This window comes from Tenrec ecaudatus, chromosome 10 (genome assembly GCF_050624435.1).
Source record: "Tenrec ecaudatus isolate mTenEca1 chromosome 10, mTenEca1.hap1, whole genome shotgun sequence".
Lineage (NCBI taxonomy): Eukaryota > Metazoa > Chordata > Mammalia > Afrosoricida > Tenrecidae > Tenrec > Tenrec ecaudatus.
Genome location: NC_134539.1, coordinates 107521104 through 107540700, shown reverse-complemented (window position 1 = coordinate 107540700; position 19597 = coordinate 107521104). Strand labels below are relative to the sequence as shown.

At 54.8% G+C, this 19597-nt stretch overlaps 1 protein-coding gene across 2 annotated transcripts in view; it reads right to left on the bottom strand.

Moving 5' to 3' along the window:
• ANKFY1 (ankyrin repeat and FYVE domain containing 1) overlaps positions 1-19597 on the bottom strand; it is an 84954-nt gene that overhangs the window by 3897 nt on the left and 61460 nt on the right. The window contains exons 11-24 of one of the 2 annotated variants that reach the window (XM_075561165.1): positions 18842-18939; positions 13931-14150; positions 12247-12345; positions 11875-12028; positions 11094-11265; positions 9728-9846; positions 8955-9111; positions 7725-7925; positions 5947-6123; positions 4096-4243; positions 3696-3786; positions 3322-3446; positions 1645-1791; positions 457-547 (exon numbers count right to left, since the gene is read on the bottom strand). In XM_075561165.1, coding sequence (XP_075417280.1) covers positions 457-547; positions 1645-1791; positions 3322-3446; positions 3696-3786; positions 4096-4243; positions 5947-6123; positions 7725-7925; positions 8955-9111; positions 9728-9846; positions 11094-11265; positions 11875-12028; positions 12247-12345; positions 13931-14150; positions 18842-18939 — 1999 coding nt within the window. The remainder of the gene's footprint in view (positions 1-456; positions 548-1644; positions 1792-3321; positions 3447-3695; positions 3787-4095; positions 4244-5946; positions 6124-7724; positions 7926-8954; positions 9112-9727; positions 9847-11093; positions 11266-11874; positions 12029-12246; positions 12346-13930; positions 14151-18841; positions 18940-19597) is intronic. The other variant, XM_075561166.1, reaches the window with a different exon arrangement.

Genomic DNA, 19597 nt, shown 5'->3' with positions numbered 1-19597 from the left:
TGTAACTCTTTACGGGAGTAGAAAGCCTCATCTTTCTCCTGCAGAGCAGCTGGTGGTCTCGAACTGCATAACCACAATGACACCAGGGCTCTCCAAATCTGGTCAACCAGTATCCCCGGGAACGTGACGGAGGATCTGGCGTGGATGGAACCACTTTTCCCCAGCTGAGCCCCCGGCACTCAGGCAATGGCTCACTGTGGATTGGCTGCCACCACCAGCCTGCAAACAGCCCCAAACCTGTGACCCACAGCAGCGAGGAAGCACCCTCCACCCCACCCCTGCACTGCCCCATATCGCTGCCGCCTTCTCAGCCGGCCCTGGCAGTACATCGCCCATGGGTCAGCGTGGCGGCACACAGAGGGAAGGCCACCTCTCGCCGGGCTCAGGGAGCTTATCGTGGGAAGGAGGCAAGCACAGTGTCAGAAGTCCCCTGGCCACTCCCTCTGGGGGTCTCACCAGTGGTGTTTGCGTGTTGTGACTCCAAACTTGGCGGTGCACTCGTAGCAGTTGGAGCCGTCGCACCACGGGGGTTCCTTGGACAGCATGTCTGTGCCACAGGCGGGAGAAGGCGTGTTAGTGCGTGTGCCGGCCTTGCAGGCGGCACGGAAGCAGACCCGTTCAGACACGGGTGTACACGCCGGTCGGTCCTGGCTCAGCAGCTCCGAGAGAAGATGGAGAGCCGGCACCTGGCCTGTAGACTGTGGGGTATCGGTGGGGAAGGTAGCAGGGGAGAGCAAAGACCACCAGGCTGGAGAGATGGGCAGGGGCCAAAAGATGAAAGGGAAGCCAGGAGGAGGGGCCAGCGTAAAAACAATAGGCCAGCAGGATCGATAAGTTGGGGATGAGAGGTAGGCAGGGGGCCCGAAGGAGACGAAGACGATTGCCAGGTTTGGGAGCACAGACAGCATGTGTGGTGGGGATGCCAGCAAGAGTCGGGGCCTGTGAGCAGGATGGCCTGAGCGTGAGCAGCTGAGGGGACACTCAGGCGGGCTCAGGGACACAGGGACTTCAGGATCACAGAAGCCTGGCCTGGAGCTGGCACTGGGAAGGAGCATTGGTAATGGCAAGGAGAATTCACTGACCACTAACTACATGACATCCCTGCTCCACACCAGCACTAGCCAGCCACCTCTGAGCCCCCAACAGGTACGGGGCAAGGTGGTGGGACCAACCCGCACAGGGACACCCAAAGCACATCTTCAGCACGGGGTTTCAGCGGTGGGGCTGGGGTCTCTGCTGTGTGTGGTGAGGGCACGGGCAGGGAGGAGGCAACATTCCGTGTGCCGCCTCTACAGGTGCCGCTCTCCTCGGCCCAGTGAGCCTGAGGCTGATGCAGAAGATAGTTCTGAGGGCAGTACAGCAGGGCCTGGTCAGGCAGAGCCAGCAAACGTGTGAGGGGGCTGCCTGGGGCGGAGGACTTCTGGCAGGTTGTGAGCGCCTGGAGGGCCAACGGGTCTCTGTGTGGCCCCACCTGAGAAGGGACTGTCCCATTGCAGCTCCCCGACCCTCACAGAACAAGTCCTCCACGCTTCCAGGGAAGCCCCGGCTCCGAGCGCACTCCCAGCAGGTCCCCCCGGGGCTGGAAACACAGCAGCAGTGCAGCTGGCCAGCTACCTGCACTGGAGCACCAAGTCAGCCACTCACCCAGCAGTCTGAAGAGCAGCTGCTTGGTAGCCACCTGGTAGTTGAAGATGTTGACCCCCTGGTTGTTGTTGACTCCGAGGCGTGCACCAGCTCGGACGATGGCCCGGCATAAGTTGGCATTGCCCTTGATGTACGCCAAGAGCAGCGCTGGAAGACAAACCCCAGGCAGGGCTACTGCCACTGAGCCCCAGCACGCACAGCCACAGAGAGCACAGGGCCGAGGCTCAGCAGCACCTGCCAACAGGAGCTGGCCGCTGGCCTGCAGCCCCGGCTGACCCTGAAGGTGTGGCTCCAGACGGCCCCGCCTCGGCCACAGCCTGCCCTCTAGGAGGCGGAGGACGGAGCCCATCAGGCGCAGATGGATGTCTGTCGTGGCCTCAGATGTCGAGCTCTGATGGGAAGCAGTGGTTTCCCCACAAAGGGCAACGCTCTTTTCACACAACGCCCCAACCCTAAAGAGCTGTGGGTGCGACCACAGCTGCAGAACGTTCCCCCGAAGGGCGCCCATCTCTACCGTCGGGCCCGCCGGCCCCTCTGCCGATAAGCATGGCCACTAGCAGCTCTCCTGTGCTTTCCGACGCTCTCCTTGAATTTCAAGACAAGCCCACAGGCGAGCATCACCACGGGAGGGGCACCGGCACACAGACGCGGAGGCTCGCAGAGTCCTCAGCTAGAAGCCTCAGGTCTGTGAAGTGGGCAGCTCTGCATATAGCCCCTGGCTGCTGCTCATGGGCTGGTCTGCTCAGCCCAGCAGCTTCGGGCCAGGCCCGTCGTCGCTGCCAGCTGAAAGGATCTGCGGCAGAGCTCTGCCTGGAGCTGGTGACAGAAGACGCGGTCCCAGGCTGTGGCTCTGGATAGCTCTTGGTGACTACGCCAACACCTCCCTGCAGGTCTGGAGGCTCGGCTGGCAGGAGGCTGAGTGAAGGAAGGGACCTGTAGCCGCAGCAAAGCATGCACAGAGCCCTGAGCTTGGAAGATGGGCCTGTTTTCTTTGTCCCACCTTACGGGGCTGCTGTGAGTGTTCAGCGGAAAATGAACACAGGTCTTCAGAGAGCACCCCAGCACAATGACTACTGGGTGGTCGAGGGGCGTACCCATCAAACATGTCACACACACACACACACACACACACACACACACACACAATCACACACACGAAGTGTCGCTTTCTCAAAGCACAGCAATGTGCCCTGTTGCACACTCACTCATTCTTCTGGAAGCCTCTGAAATTAAAAAGTGTGAGCAGGGTGCTGGCTGGCAGACAGGGCAATAAAAGGAAGTAGACAGCCCTCTTGGCTTCTTTGGGCACAGGTGTGACTTCGGAGCCTGGGAGGGGCCAGTGGACTGCTAACCAAAGTGCTGACAGTTGGAACCCTCCCGGGAGGTTGGTGGGAGAAAGGCCCAGTGATCTGTTTCCATCAAGGTCAAGAAAGCCCTCGGAAACTGCTCGGCTCTGCCCGGTCACACGGGGGACGCCACAAGTTGGTGGCCGGCAGCATCAGGACTTTGGAGCTCTGGGTGCACCCGAGGAGCGGTGCTGCCTCAGACCCGACACGGCTGCGTGTGCACCACAGCAGGGAGCTGTGACGGGGGACGAGGGAGGCGGGCCCTCAAAAAGGACGTGTGTCCAGCAGGGAGCTTGCGCGAGACAGGACCCAGCGGCACCTCACCACACACCTGTGTTTCCTTCCGAGTCTGGCTTGTCGAGAGGGTACTCGGGCATGCACTCCAAGAAGAGGTCAAAGATGGCGGCCGCGTTCTCCTTGCCGTATTGCCCCAAGATGTGCAGTGGCGACTGGCCCCTGACGAGAGAGTGGGGGAAGGGCGGTGACGCCATGGGCATCACGGGAAAGAAAGGGCACTTTCCAAACTCTGAGAAGTTGGCTGAGCACTGAAGGAGACGGGCCAGCCTACCAGAGTGCACTTAGGCACACAGAAATGGCTAGGCCCGGAGGGCAGGCCAAACACCCCCGTCCCAGTGGCCGGTTCTGCAGCATGCCCGCCAGCTCTGAGGTCTCGGGGCCCCGAGCAGGTCAGTGAGCTGCACGCACCTGAGGTTGAAGGCCTCAGCGTCCACGTTGCACTCCGTCAGGAGGACCCGGATGTTGTTGAGCCGGCCGTGCACGACAGCGAGGTGCAGAGCTGGGGAGGAGGAGGAGAGCCCGAGTGGGTGGGCGCAGCACACAGGGAACCTTGACGCCCTCCCTCCCAGAGCGTCCCCTCGTCTGCACACCCCTCATGAGCCTCTGCTTTCTGTTCCAACAATGGCCCCGCGATGAGTTTTACTCATGCCACACAGAGCCATGCTGGGCTTCGATGGTGACCTATCGACTAGGGGCTGCCCAGGGCCTGGCCAGCACGGAGCACTTCCCTCCCAGAGGGGCCACTGCCTCCCCCAGGATGCAGGGTGACGGAGGCACCGGTGCGGTCCAGAGAGAACCACGGCATTACCATTGTTGCCGTTCTCATCCACGGCGGCGAAGTCCACTTTGTTCTCCAGCAGGACCGAGCAGATGGTAGGCAGGTTCTGCTGCGCAGCGAGATGGAGGGCGGTCTGCCTGTGCTTGGTTAGCTCATTCACCTTGGCTCCTGCAAGAAGCTGTTCCAAGTTGATCACATGAGCAGTCGCTCACACTACGCCCAGACCCCACACTTAGGGCAGCAGCCGAAGGGCCTCCCAGGACACGCTCCTGTGCAGCAGGCCCTGGCCAAACGCTTCCCAAGAGCCAACCCTCAGTCACCGCCAACAAGCGGAGAGCCAGCCCCTCAAGACACACACATTGAGCTTCTAGAAAAGCAGGCGTCTATGCAGGGCTGCCTCGCCATACAGGAAGGGCTGCTGCTGGTTGCTGGGACTCTGGGCAAGAGACAACCTTGACCTCACAAGGAGCCAAGAAGATGACGACAATTTAGATGTTCACACAGAGATGACAGCAATGCAGTGATAAAACAACAGAAGACTGTACACATGGTTCCATTTGGAGACCCCCCGCCCCCCTCAAGGTATGCTCAAAAGCAGGGTGTGTGTGTCGGTGGTGGTGGCAGCTTCAAAAGCATGTGGGAAAATCTTTGCACTCTATTTTCCACATGCTTCTGGAAGCCCCCTCATGCACCAGATTCAGAAGACAATCGGGGTAAGATGGAGATATTTCCTCTTTGTTTGGTTTTTTTACCTTCTCGCTGTATTGCGTACTGTTCTTAGATCACTCTCCTACACACGCACTAGCTTCCCCCCTTTGAGTGGTATTAAATTTGTTGCTGTTGAGCATGTACATGGCGAGACCAGGCACACCCTTCACCAGAGAACTCCTGGAGTTTTCTGAAAACCCCAGTGCTGAGCTTAGCCAGCACAGAGTGCCTGCCAAGAGCAAGACGCTGGAAGCTCTCTGCAGGGGTCCGAGTGAGCACAGCTGGGCACATCAGCCGTGAGTCTAGGAGGAGGAACTCAGAAAGGAGGGTGGGAACAGCTGCAGAAGCAAAGCCGGTCATCATGGTGATGATGACTAGCGTGTAGGCTGCGCCCACTGCTACCCCAGACCCACCGCCTCACTCTCCACCTATCCCCCGGGCCACTGCCTCACCCCGGCCTTGGCACTGGGGGGCCAGGCCTGCCCCCAGTGCACACCCACTGTGCTTCTGTAAATGCTCTCTCGGCTCAAACACATAAGACAGAAAAGGTTAAAATGTATGTATGTATGTATATATATAAATACACACACACACACATAAATAAAATTCCCAAGTACCAAAGGCCGGTCAGAAAAACAAACGAGTAAATAAAAAACCAAGCCTGGTCAAGCTGGTGCGTGTCCCGTGGGCCTGAACTGAAAGGCAGACTCTGTGGGCAGGGGCAGTGCTGGTCTCTGCTCAGGCCCAGGCTCTCTGACCCCGGCATGTACTGTGGTTTCTCCGCTCCTGAGGAAAAGGGTGCACCCCGTCCTGGGTCTGTAACACCTCCACCCCCCGACAAATGGGTCTCTTCCCCACCTCTCCGCCACATTTCCAACTTGCTACTCATTACTGCAAGGCCAACTAAACACTTCTTCCGACAACACCCGAAGGCACTTCCTTGTTCTTGACAGCTCTGCCAGGGCAACAGTATGCTGTACAGCAAAGAGCCGGCTTTGGGCTACATGGAAACGGTTCAAACTGGTAGTTACACAACCGAGCAGCTGGTAACGGTGGGGAACAAGCATTCTCTCTGATCCAAACGCCCTCCTTTGAAAAAGGTCAGCAGCACCCCTACCTCCCTTGGTCTGTTCGAGAAGGAAGATGCCCCTGGCTGGTGCCTGCAGCACTTACCAAGTTGCGGACGATAATCTCAGAGCCTGCTTGGACAGCGAGATGCAGTGGTGTCAGCTTGGAAGAGTCCTGGACTCTGGAATTCACATTAGCCTGGACACTGATCAGGAACAGGACACTTTCAATGTCAGAGTTCTGGACTGCCACGTGGAGAAAATTCCGACCCTTGTTATCCACCTAGGGCCGTAAGTGGAAATCGGAATATTAGCAGGATCCCTGGGAAGAGTCCGCCTGAGCCCTTGTGGCACTGTGTGTTAGGCATTGGGCTGCTAACTGCAAGGTTGGTGGTTCAAACCCTGTAGCTGCTCCATGGGAGAAAGATGAGGCTGTCTGCTCCCCTGAAGATTTAAGTCTCCAAGATCCTATAAAGGCTGCTATGAGCCAGAACTAACCTGATGGCAGTGGGTTTTGGGGCTTTCTTGTAAGAGTGCCAGTTGAGTAGCTGTGGGCTAGGGAGGAGGTCATTATGACCCCCCAGTCCCAGTCTCCATGGTTGGGGGAGGGAGCAAGCGCGCAGGCCTGGGCTGGCCGGTAGAAACTAGATTTCCGACAGCCAAGAAGCACAGGGGAAGGTGGGCACTCGGATATTGGCGAGTGTGTGCAGACCAGCCTTACTCTGGCCACACCCAGCACCCTAGTGCCGGTGCTATGACGACAGCCGACCCCCAACCAGTCCAGTCCAGTGCATTTCTGGCTTCCGCGAGTGGCCTTCGCTGCCGAGGCACAGATGAGGGAGGCAGCCTGCGTCTGCGATGGAAACCTGACAGAAGGCTGCTCCAATCAGGCCAGAGACACACTGGGGGGCCACTCGTCCCTAGTGTGAGGGACATCAACACACAAACCACCTGCCCACACACCCAGGACAGCAGTCTCCTCCACGTCTCAGCGGGTGGACAGGAAGCTGCAGTGGCTTCTCTCCACTCAGACACACCTGACATGTCTGAGGGAGTGTGGGGTTCCCACCTGCACCAGGCACTCATGGGCCCACGGTGCCAATTCCCCTGCATTCAGGTCTCAAGTCCCCTCCGTGTCACTCAGAAGTCTTGGCGGTATTTGTCTAAGTGCTGGTTGGATTCAAGGATCTGTAGCAAGTTTCTTTCTGTAGGACTGATTTCATGCTCCGAGCTTGGGTCAGTGTTACTGTCCGTTCTCAGGCTGCAGAGCAACCAGTGGCCGGGAGGAGTCTCAGGAGGCCCACGGAGCCCACTACGCTGAGCTGTCAGTGTGGGCTCCTCTATAATGCTCTGGAGGGGGCCCCAGCACCCCCCCCCCACACACACACAAGCTCCTTAAGTTCAACATAAAAAATTTTAAGACCTTCATGGTTGGGGCAATTAAGCAACCAAACAAAAGCAAAGACTAAACTTCACTGTACGCAGCACAGTTTGTGTTCCTGGGCCTAGCAAGCAACCTCTTTCCTTAGTCCAAGGGTGTCACGTTATTAGGTGGCGGAGCAGCTGAATCCCAACTAACACCAACCAGACATCTCAAAGCGCCAACTAAACCCAAGGCCGACCAGCAGGGATGCCAACTCACAGTGAACCTACAAGACAGGGTAGAACTGCCGAGAGCGTCTGCAGCTGTAACTGCTTATGGGAGTAGAAAGCCTCGTCTTTCTCAGAGCAGCTGGTGGTTTCCAAATGCTGACCTTGTGATTAGCAGCCCAACGTGTCACCACGATGCTGCCACCAGGGCCAACAGTGACCTCCATGGAAGGGGAAGGCCGTTGAGCTGGTGACAGGTTGGCATGGACACTAAGTGGGGTGCCGGGCGCTCACCTGCTCAGCAGCTCCGGGCTCTCGCTTCAGAATGGCCTCGGCTGCCTTATTGTTCTTGTACGTCATGGCGCAGGCAAAAGGGGTCAGCCCTTGTCTGTCTCGGACACTCAAGTGGATGTCTGGGTGTGAAATCAGCAGTTGAATGATGACATTGTGTTGACTGCTGATGGCCACGTGGACTGGCGTTCTCCCTTCCGCATCCTATTGGGTGGAACCAGACACGGATTTCAATGTCCAATTGAGAGATGGGGGTGGGTGGACAAGAGAGTTGCCTCAGATTAGCTAAGGGAATCAACAGCCATATGTGTGTGACATTAGCTTTTTTTTTTTTTATGGGAACTGGGCGAAGGTTTTCCAAGCACAAGTCCATTTTCCACTCAACACGTTACTGACTGCAATCCCCACAATATAAGAACACATGTCCTGCCTGCTCTCTGTGCATCCTGCTCCCTCCTCCTCCTCCTCCTCGTCTCCCTTCCTGCCACCTGCACCTGGGCCAGCGCTGCCCTTCTGCCCCCACACGCGGCTTCTCTAAGGAATGCACAGCTCGCTGGTGGGAATTCACCCCGTGGCCCACCATAGGCTGAGCACGGAGTCACAGGGGTGAGTCCATTTCAGACCCAGTGGGTGACTAGGGGCCATAGAGCAGGCTGGTAAGCCTCATCTATTCTGAGACTTTGAGTCATCTACATATTTCGCTTACTCTATCCAGCGACCTTCTAAGATGGTCCTGTTAACACCAGTCGGGAGTGGTGGTCAGGCACCAGCTAGTTCTTCCAATCTCTGATGTTCTACAACTAGTTCACTGGACTGTATTTCCATGCTCGACATCCGCCTTGACTGACAGCCACCCCCCACCGTGTCCAGTGGGGGCACAGCATAAACACGTTTGTTAGAGTGTCAGCCGTCAGGCTCAGCTGTGCAGTCACATGCCACAACGTTGACCAGCATCAAGGCTCGTGCTAGCTGAAACCCGGGAGATGTCCCTAACAGCACTCAGCTAGGGACGAACACAAACTTGCGATGGGACTTGCCAAGAGGGAATGGAGACAAAGGCCTGAGAAAGGGAGGGCGGAGCATGATCTTGTTAAGCTCAAGACAAAGTCATGTCTAGGCCAGATCGTGGGCAAGCAGAGGCCAGCACGGGAGCCTGTGAGTTCCCTTCTTGTAAAAGAAGCTTGTCCGACTTCTGAGGTGGCCTTCTCTCCAGAAAAGAGCGCCTCCGCCTACCTGGGCATTTACGTTGGCACCAAACTCCAGAAGGCACTGTACGGTCTCCTCCAGCCCCCAGGACGCTGCCAAATGCAGGGGGGTCTGACCAGCTCTCGCTTCTTCTTCTCCTTCTCCGTTGGCACCTGGTTTCCGGGGGCTGTTCACGTCACAGCCACTGTAAGGAGGGACAGTCAGGTTTTGAAAGCCATGCCTCCACCTGGCTTTGCCCTCTGCGGAATGCACAGCAGCAGCCCCCCTACAGCCCCACCCACACAAGGGCTGCTGCCAGGGGCTGCTCTCCTCGGCCCTGGGCCTCCAGCACTGGAGCCTGGCTGTGTCCCACACCTAGCTGGTCTGTGGGCCAACCTGGTCATGGAATTGCTCACAGCTTCCCCAGGCTTGGGCATCATTCAAAGATTGAGGAGCCCTGCTCTACAGGCCCCTGACCCACTCTGCCTCCTTGCACCCTGGCGCTACCCCCAAGGAGACCCGCCCCGGCCTCTGGTTTCCAGTGTGAACTGCTCTGATGTGATTGGGTGGGGCACCCACTGTCGGTGCAGGAGGCTGGTTTGGAGGTCTTAGTGTCTTTGATCCAGGCACCGGAGACCCTGCCCTCCGCAACAAGCCTGGCTCTATGCCGACTTGATGCGACAGAACAGTGACCTCCAATTGTCTTCTCCATGAAAGTCATGGCAGCCAGGGGCAGGTCAAGACTGGGGGTCAGGGGGACCAAAAGGAGAAAACAATAATCGTAACAACAAGCTGCAGAGAGATACTTGGGCTCCTCGGACCTGCGAATGAGGAAGCAGGTGGTAGCCTGGTTGTTTTCCTCGATGGCTCTGTGCAGGAGGGTCTGCAGGCACCCACCAGGCCCCGGGCCCCAACATGTGGCATCGCAGCCATGTCTGACCTGCAAAAAACACAAGCCACTCACTCACACGCTCTGCCTGGCCCACGGGGAAATCCTTACCACCTTCTCTGAGTCTCGCATGCATTAGATCCATTCTCAAGCTAGACAGTGGCCAATGAGCTGATCATTACTTTAATCTGTGCCCTTCGTTAGTTTTACAAACACCGATTAAATCTGCTCTCGGCAGGTGGTTGTACTAAGTCCTTTGGGAAGAGTTGGGAGATGGAAATAAGATGTAGTACGTATTTCATTAGTGACCTCCAGAGCTGTGTTCTAGAAAGGACAGAGACTGCACTTGCATGTGTGCACATGAACCCAGCAACACACATCTCTAATTAACAAGTGATCCCAAGAGTAAGCCGGTAAAAGTCCCAGGAGCAAAATGCCTCGAGGTTACACTGAACGTCCCCCAGTAAGTGATATGAGGACTCCCAGGCATACCCCCACTGTGAGGGCCTGGACACAAAGCTGAGGGCTTACATCACATTACCCCACGAGGGAGAAGACTCGTGAAGAAATGCCTCACTTCCCTGGCTTCTTGGGCACATGCCCCCAGCTCCCGTTTCCTTGGCTCAGACTTTGTTAGGTGAAGCGGGTAAAAATGTAGAGTACCTCCAGTTTCCACTCACTCATTTGCATGCGTTTGTGCTTCATCTCCTTCCTGGCAATCCCCCTCAGTGGAGCATCACGTCCTCTACTTCCTCCCTGAACTCTGTCCTTGGGTCTCACATGGTCCATTATCCTAGGATGTGTGCACCTCACTAGTGTCACTGTGTGTCTCCTCAACACTGGCTGGACATGGAGTCCAGGGGCGAGTTCAGTTTCAGCCTTGAAGGGCGATGAAAGGCCATAATCTCTGGTCCCACCCGTCTCTGTCCAACCAGGAAGCCTACTGTCTTTTTTGATTGAGTTTTGTTCCACCTTTTCTACCCACTCTATCTAGAACCTTCTACAGCAGCCCCTTTCACAGCAGCTGGTAGTGGTAGTTTGGCATTATCTAGTTCTTCTGATCTAAGGTCGTGAAAACTCATGTTGACATGGTCTTAGAGGTTTTCTTGACAAAGACAACCGGAGATACAAGTTAACTACAAGCTCCTTTCACACGACTTTCAACTGCTCCTCGTGGGCCCACTTTGTTACTTGGCAGATCTCTTGCCCCTCTCGTGGTTGTTATATCAGAACCAAATGCAGCTCTGCCACACAACATGCCTGTGTGCACGCCAAGACTACAGTCCAGCGGGTCTCACCAGAGTGGACGCGATGTCCTCCAGATCATTTGCCAACGCCAGCCACAGCGGGGGATCCCCCTTCTCATCCGGCACGGACATGTCAGCTCCCCGGGTGCATATGGCGTCCACTACGAGTGGAAGCTGGTTTCTGATGGCCAGCTGGAGGGCTGTCTCCCCATCACGAGTCCTGCTGGGTGGGCACGCATACCAAACCAAAGCCAGTGTTGGTAGCTGGAGACGGGAACAAAGGGTGCCCTCCTGGGCACTGCAGGCTACTCTTGCACACACTGCACCTTCAAGGGTGTCCTTTTGCAGAGATTAAACCCATCAAAAGCATTTGTACCCCCAGCTTAGGAAAAAGATCTCCTTCTGGCCGACTGATGTGGCTGACGTCTGATAGGCATCCAGCGGCTTGTCATAGCATTTCAGCACGATGCCAACCCAACCGCGCCCTTGACAAAGGCCATCACGCGCCAGGCACTTACCATCGGAGGCAATAACAGCTTCCGTGGGGAATGAGATTGCACAGAGCACTCACCCCAACCTGACTGATTTATTAGAGTGCTCCTTAGGAAACTCCTATTGAACTGACTACTAGGGACTGTCCTTCCTAATGAGGCCTGTGCAGGGTAGAGAGCTTCAGACAAGGGCCACGTGCTGCCCCAAGGCAGGGGTCCACTGACACGACACGGCGTCCGCCCTCGGTGCCGCTGCTGCTTCTTTGGGTACCAAGGAATGATGGCAAGACTGCCCATCGACGTGACCTGACGTGAGAGCAGGGAGGCAGCGCCATGCCTACCTGACATTGATATCCGCCTGGTGCTCCAGGAGGAAGAGCGCGCTCTTGCTGTCCTGCCGCTGTATGGCCATGTGCAGCAAGGTCTGCCCGTCCGACATGGTGTCGTTGATGGAAGCCCCGGAGCCCAGGAGCTGGGCTGCAATCGTGTGCATGCCTGCGAGGCGAACAGGAGCTGAGAAGGGCCTCCTCGGCTTTCCCCATTTCCTCAACATCCAACTGGAAGCACACACCCGACCATCGCTAAGCCAGCAGCTGTCCCCTGGGGACACACACACACACGCACACATACACACTCTTCCCTTTCCCCCAGCCACCCTCCTCCTAACCATCTGGAATGCGTACACAGCAACAGCCCCCGTGGTCTAGCCTTACCAGTCCATAATGCCAGGCCCAGGACAGTCTGGTCCCAGGAATCCTTAAGGCTGAAGTCAGGAATAATTTGTAAGTTGTTGGTGGCATGAAGAGCATTGGCTAAAATTTAAAAAGAGAAACAGTACTTGGCCCCATGCCTTCCCAGGGCTCACTTTTAAAACATTCCAGGGAACAGGGGCTCAGTTTTACCCTGGCGGGCTGGCTAGGGTACATGGCCATTTGGGAAATGATCAATCTTGTGCATTGAAGAAGCTCAGAAATCTACTGTTTTGGAGCAAAGCTTTTTGGGAAAGCACAGCTGCTGAAAGCATGAACCGGCGAATCTTCACATAAATAGACCCCTATGAAACACACACACACTGCCTGATTACTGAGCCCCAACCAACTCACTACCATCGAGTCGATGCCAGTTCTCAGTGATTCTGTAGGGCAGGGTAGAACTGCCCCTGTGCATCTCCATGACCATAACTCTTCATGGGAACAGAAAGCGCTTTCTCCTGAGGAGCGGCAGGTGGTTTCAAACTGCTGATCCTCTGGATCGCAGCTCAACTTGTAACCACTATGCCACCAGGGCTCCTGCCTGATTACTTAAAAGGAGGGTTAAAACAATGCCCCGAACAGGCGTTCCTAATATAGAACCTTTATGGGGGGCTGGAGGCTAACGACTGTGAGGCTGGCGCAGACCTGGGTGCAGTGAATCGGAGCTGACTGGGCGGCACCTACCAGAGAACGGCAAGGTGGTAGAAAGGACCCCTGATGACGCAGCAAGTTAAGCACCAGGCGGCTCAGTGCAGGGTCAGCAGCTGAAACCCACCAGAGAAGGGTGAGGCTGTGTGCTTTCATATACATGGACAGCCTGGGAGACCCTACGGGGCAGCTTCCTCTGCGCGGTACGACTGCCACGAGTCAGGACCGCCTGACAGCTGTGGAGGGCAGGATGGCCAACCCCCTCCCAGGATGGATGGGCACCGTGACCGCAGCCACACGCTCCGACACAAGAATGAGGGTGGCACAAGACTGCGCGACGTTTCCTTCCACTGACCATAGGGTCTCTACGCGTCAGGGCCGTGCCTGACAAAGACAGATGCTACGCCTCCTGTGGGGATCAAACACGAGGCTCGCCGGGCTGATGCTCCATTTCCTCACAGCAGTGTGGTGCCACAGGTGCTGAGCCCGAGGGCTTGTCAGGGCGATTCCCACTCTGCCTCCACAGGGCAGAGCAGCAGGAATGCCCCAGAGGGTTGCCAAGGTGGCCAGTCTCTACGGACGCAGATGGCCACACGTTTCTGCAGCAGCGCTACGGCACCTCGCCTTTTAAAATGATTATTATTAGGAGTCAGTTGCTTAACCTCTGCACCACTAGAGCTCCTCTAAGACAGCCAAGCCTACACTAAGTTGGCCCCGAACAACACCCCACCCTCTCCCCTCACGCCCCTAAAACAAAAGACATAGCAGAGTCCGAAGGTCCAAGTGAAATGGACAGGCTTCGTCTTGAAACAGACCTAGGAAACGCCAGTGGCCAATGCCCAGACTGTGTCATGGGCTGACCCGGTCAGCTCAGAGAGCGCTCGGCGGAAGAAACGGGTACGTAAGCAGCCACTGGAAGAGCCACCAACTCTGTACTTGACAACTCATCATGGCAGACTGCGACAGGAGCAGCCGGACGGAGTTCCCTGCAACCTACCCTTCTGCTCCAGGATGATGGACACCACGTCTGGGTGGTTGTACGCAATGGCCATGTGCAGTGGCGTCTGCCGATAGACACTGGCCGCCGAGCTGGCCGCCTCCTTCGGCAAAGGCGGCGCCTCCTCCGTCTGCAGGTTTGGGTTGGCACCTTGCTGGAGGAGCTCTGCGGTGAGGTTGGCCAGACCGTGCCGGCAGGCTGTGTGCAGTGGGGTTTCTCCCTGAGCAGGAAACAAACGGTCTGTGTCTGAGTACTTCTGGGTGGGAGTCCCCTTCTTCAGGGCCAGCCCTGCCTGTGGCCCATCCTGTCCCCAGCTGAGCTCTGTGGCTTTAGTTGCCACTGCCCCTCTTCCTGTCCACCTGATGGCGATCCTTAGTTCCTTTGGGCATCCAGGCATCTGCCAACCGCCCTGGCTTCACCTCCAAGAACATCCTTCACTCCCTCTTCACTTTGTTTGTAAATTATTTTTCTCTAAATATAAAATGATACGTAGACAGGTGTGTGTGTATATATGTATGTATGTGTATTTAAAGAACCAAGTACCTTCCCCCAAAAGAATTTGTTTCAAAGGATGGCATTGATTCTGCAGCTCCGGGAGAGGGACATATCTGATCAGAGCACACGGGAGCAGATGAAGGGGGAGGAAGAGAGTGGAGCACAGCCTGGCCCACCAGGCCGTGAGGATGATGTTCCTGATTAGAGCAGCCAGTCCACAGAGAGGACAACATGGCTGGCCCCACTATGAGACATGATGCCCCTCACTGACCCATGGTGCTACCGGGGACAGCACCGGAGACACAAAGTGGGAATTGCACCTGACCTGATTCCACCACACCGAGGCAAAGCACTGGGGGAGTGCAGCAGAACAGCAAGGGAATGGAGCAGCAAGGTCCCCAGGGAATGCTGAAAGTGGACTTTGGGGCCAGAGCGGGGTGCCCCAACAGACTGCACTGGAAAACACTTCTAAAGGCCAACAAACAATCCTTGAACTAACTACAAGCTTTTCTTTCTTGATGTGCTTTTTTTGTTCTTTGTCAGTGGTTTGTTGTTGTTTTGTTGTATACTGTTGCTTTGTTTTCCTCTGTCTTGTTTTCGTGCATGTTATTATCTCCACAAGTCTGTCTAAATAAGAAAGGGTGGATGAACTATCTGGAGGAAAAACAACGGGACCGACAGTTCTGGGGGGCTTGGGACAGGGGGAGGTGGGAGGTAAGGAAGTGGTGTTAACTAACCCAGGGACAAGGGAACAACATGGGATCCAAATTGGTGGTGAGGGGGGAGTGGCAGGCCTGGTAGGGAATGATCAAGGGTAAGGTAATGTAAAGAAGAGGTACAGCTATAACCCAGGTGGGGACAGAGCATGATAGTGGGGCAGGAAGAAAGTCAAGGGAAATAGAGGAAAAGAGCTAGGAGACAAAGGGCATTTATAGAGGTCTAGACAAAGACATGTACATGCAAATATATATATGAGGATGGGGAAATAGATCTATGTGCCTATATTTATAGATTTAGTATTAAGGTGGCGGAAGGACCTTGGGCCTCTACTCAAGCACTCCCTCAATGCATGAATACTTTCTTTTATTAAATTGGCACTCTACGACGCTCACCCTCCCGACACAACGGCTGAAGCCAAAGTGGGTGAACAAGTAAATGTGGTGAAGAAAGCTGATGGGGCCCGGCTATCAAAAGAGATAGGGTCTGGGGTCTTAAAGGCTTGAAGATAAACAAGCGGCCATCTAGCTCAGAAGCAACAAAGCCCACATGGAAGAACACACCAGCCTGTGTGATCACGTGGTTCCGAAGGGATCAGTTATCAGGCATCAAAGAACAAAAAATCATATCATTGGCTGCACACCTCCATGATAAGATCGCAGAGGACAAACGGGTGCATAAGCAAATGTGGTGAAGAAAGCTGATGGCGCCCGGCTATCAAAAGAGATAGTGTCTGGGGTGGGTCTTAAAGGCTTGAAGGTGAACAAACGGCCATCTAGCCCAGAAGCAACAAAGCCCACATGGAAGAAGCACACCAGCCTATGCGATCACGAGGTGTCAAAGGGATCAGGTATAAGGTATCATCAAAAAAAAACCAAAAAACTTTATCATAGTGAATGAAGGGGGAAGTGCAGAGTGGAGACCCAAAGCCCATTTGTCGGCCACTGGAGATCCCCTCACAGAGGGGTCTAGGGGAGGAGATGAGTGAGTCAGGGTGCAACGTAGCACCGATGAAGAATACAGCTTTCCTCCAGTTCCTAAATGCTTCATTCGCCCCCCCCTCCCCCAACTACCATGATCCGAATTCTACCTTGCAGGGCTGGATAGGGCAGAGGTTGTACACTGGTGCATATAGGAGCTGGAGACACAGGGAATCAGGGTGGATGATACCTTCAGGACCAGGGGTGTGAGGGGCGATACTGGGAGGGTAGAGGGTGAGTGGGTTGGAAAGGGGGAACTGATTACAAGGACTACATGTGACCTTCTCCCTGGGGGACGGACAACAAAAAAGGGGGTGAAGGGAGACGCCGGATAGGGCAAGATATGACAAAATAATAATTTATAAATTATCAAGGGCTCATGACAGAAGGGGGGAGCAGGAAGGGAGGGGAAAAAAGAGGACCTGATGCAAAGGGCTTAAGTAGAGAGCAAATGTTTTGGAAATGATGAGGGCAAAGAATGTACCGATGTGCTTTATACAATTGATGTATGTATATATATATATGGGTTGTGATAAGAGTTGTATGAGCCTCTGATAAAAATTTTTTTTAAAAAGAACCAAGTACCACTTAAACAAATGCTGCAAGCAGCAGGAAGCCCCAGCACCATGGCACCCACGGTGAGTAGGGTGACCACGGGGCCATCCCTTCTTTCCAACTCCCATCAGCACCCTCCTGCCCAGCCCTGGGCCCTCGACCCAGCTCAACTCAACCTCAGCTTGAACGCCCACCATCAAGACCTCCTTCCCTGCCCACCCTTTTAATTAGAAACATCTCACTAGTATTACAGACACAGATTCCATAGTCAAAAGGTACACGATAGAAAGTCCACTCTCACACCAGGCTCCCCCCGCCCCGCCCCCCGCCCCATCACCAAAGAGCCCTCACCATCAGCTCCACGTTCCTCTCAGGTGCAGACCGCTCATGGACAACCATGCACAGATGCTTATGCCTGTGTCCGTGTGTGTGTGTGTGTGGGGGGGGTTGTCTTGCTTGTTGTCCACCCCCACAAGCGGGGACACACTTCTCACACAGCCTTGCACCTTGCTCTTCCCAGAGCGCCAGGCTCAGGGCTCCCTGTTCACTAGCATGGTCCCTTCCTTGAAACACAACTCTCCACTGCATCTTGTAATCTGCACTTTGTTCATTGCACCTTTATTGCTGACTCTCTGTATTCCAGCCTCGAGCACATCTACGGTGGTAACGGAGTCTCTTCTCCTCCCTGCCCTGTCCCCCCCAGGCACCCCTAACCCACCAGGGCTGTGTGGTAGCTGTGGTGAGCCCTCACAGGCATATCTTCCTCCTCTCAGCTCCAGTTCTTCTCCCTGCACATTCCCTCAGAGGGTGCTGACCTAACTCCCGGCTTCTACCAGTAGCTATAAGCCGGAGCTTCCACCTTGAGTTTCCCGCCCTGTGTTTGAATCCATTCGCCCACGTCTGCTGGACCGCCCTGCCTGATGCTTGGACTCACACCACTCTGGGTCAGCCCCATCTTGCACTTAAAAGATAGAGCACAATGGTTTCCACTTCTCTTGCACTTGCTTCTGACTGCTGGAAGCAGGTCCATCCTAGCGACTCCAATTCTGCAATCACTCTGAAACCTGTCTCTTCCAGTCCGAACACAGGGTCAGGCAGCTCCTTGCCCATCTAGGTGATTTCCATCTGGCCCTATCCTGGACCTCAACGAGGTACCTGTCGAGTCAGCCAGCCAGGGTTTTTGCCCAGGATTGTGGAACAAGAGTAAACGGAACCTTGCTGAGCCTTAGTCTAAAGACTCGCTCGGGCATTTATGAGCCACCTAGCCTCAGTACCTTCCCCCTGTGCTAGATGAGGGACTCAAACATGTGCAGCATGTCTCTCCAGCCCCAGCAATAGGAAGGCCTCTGGGTCCACTACGAGAGCCCCGTGCCCAGAGAGGGAAAATAAAACCAGTGTGATCTCAACAATGAACTCATCCTCCCAGGCTCAAAAGAGTGAAGTGAAAACATAGCTTTTAGTATTTCCCACATCCCAGATATGTTTACAAGCAGCACTGATCGATAAGGGGACGTGAAAAAGTTCATGAAGACGGGGTTTTCTCCATGGACTTTGAAAGCCCCTCGTATTTAATTTCTTTTCATCTTAACCACAATCATCCTCAAAATTAATATGAAGCTCATGTGACCGATGAAGAAACTTACTATCAGAAAGGTTAAGCCACTTGCCTTAGACCGCACAGGGAGGGGTTGGGGAAGCTGGTAAACCCAGATAAGCCTAACCCGAGAGGCTGTGTTTTCACCATGGCACAACGCAGAACCTTCCCCGTCGGCCTGTGGTGTAGACTCAGGAACTGTATTGTTCAGATGTTCCTATGGTGTATATATATATATACACACGGCTACGGTTTGGGTATATATGCTTCATCCTCTTTAAATGCAATTAATAGACTATGAAGTATAAGACATTAAAAATAGATACGTAGACTCTAAAGCCTACAATATATCAGTTTAGGACCTGATATACACCTGCTGCCAGGAAATGCTGAATGAATCGATCAACTAGTTCAATTTGGGATAGACGGAGAATTTGTTTCCCTAAGCGTTCTTTTGTTAATGGTGAATGCTTTATTTTGAAGACAGCTGAAATAAAGGATCAGTGCCATGTTTCCCACCCCGTAGCACGGGCATTCCATCCGCAGACCAACAGCTCCCATTGTACTCACCCACTTGTTCCTGTGGTTGACGTGGGCCCCGTTGGTGGCCAGGAATAGAGCTGCTGCCTCATTTCCTGCCCCTGCTGCTCGCTGGAGTAGGCAATTTCCTAGAAGACAACGGGCAAGGACCTTGTGCCACGGGTGCAGAAACGAGGCCACGGTTCCACTGCACCCCTTCCCCACCTCAGAGCCCACCCTCAAGGGAGGTATTGCTGAAGCCCACAGACCCTCTGGGCGTGGGCGTGGAGAGTGGGCGGAGCCTGGGCAGGACCCCAGGAGACATTCATTCTTCCATGAGCTTGCCACCAGCCAAACGGGGATCAGAGGTGAGTTATGTCTCCTTACCTATCTGGGTTGGAACAAGGTTTCTCAACACTCCTGACATGTGGAGCAGGACACGAATTTGTTGTGGGGGCTGCCCTGTGCACTGCACAATGTTGGGCAACATCCGGCTTCTTATCCCACCATCAAAACCGCCCAGTCGGGACCAAATAACCCGAGGGGCCCCGTCGCGTCCAGCTGAAGACCCCACTTAAGACACTGTGCACTGAAGTCCCACCGGAAAATGCCCCTTAAGGACCTGTTTTACCCCATGGGCCTAAATGTGTCGGTTCTTGGTTTAAAAAATGCTTTGGTTAGCACTATAGTCTTTTGCCAAGCAAAATTTTGTTAGAAAGAGAGAAATAAAAAGCAAAAACTCTTCTTTTTCTCTCAAAATGGGTTGAGTCCCAGACCAGTGTTTCACAGCCTGGATTTTTGTTTTTA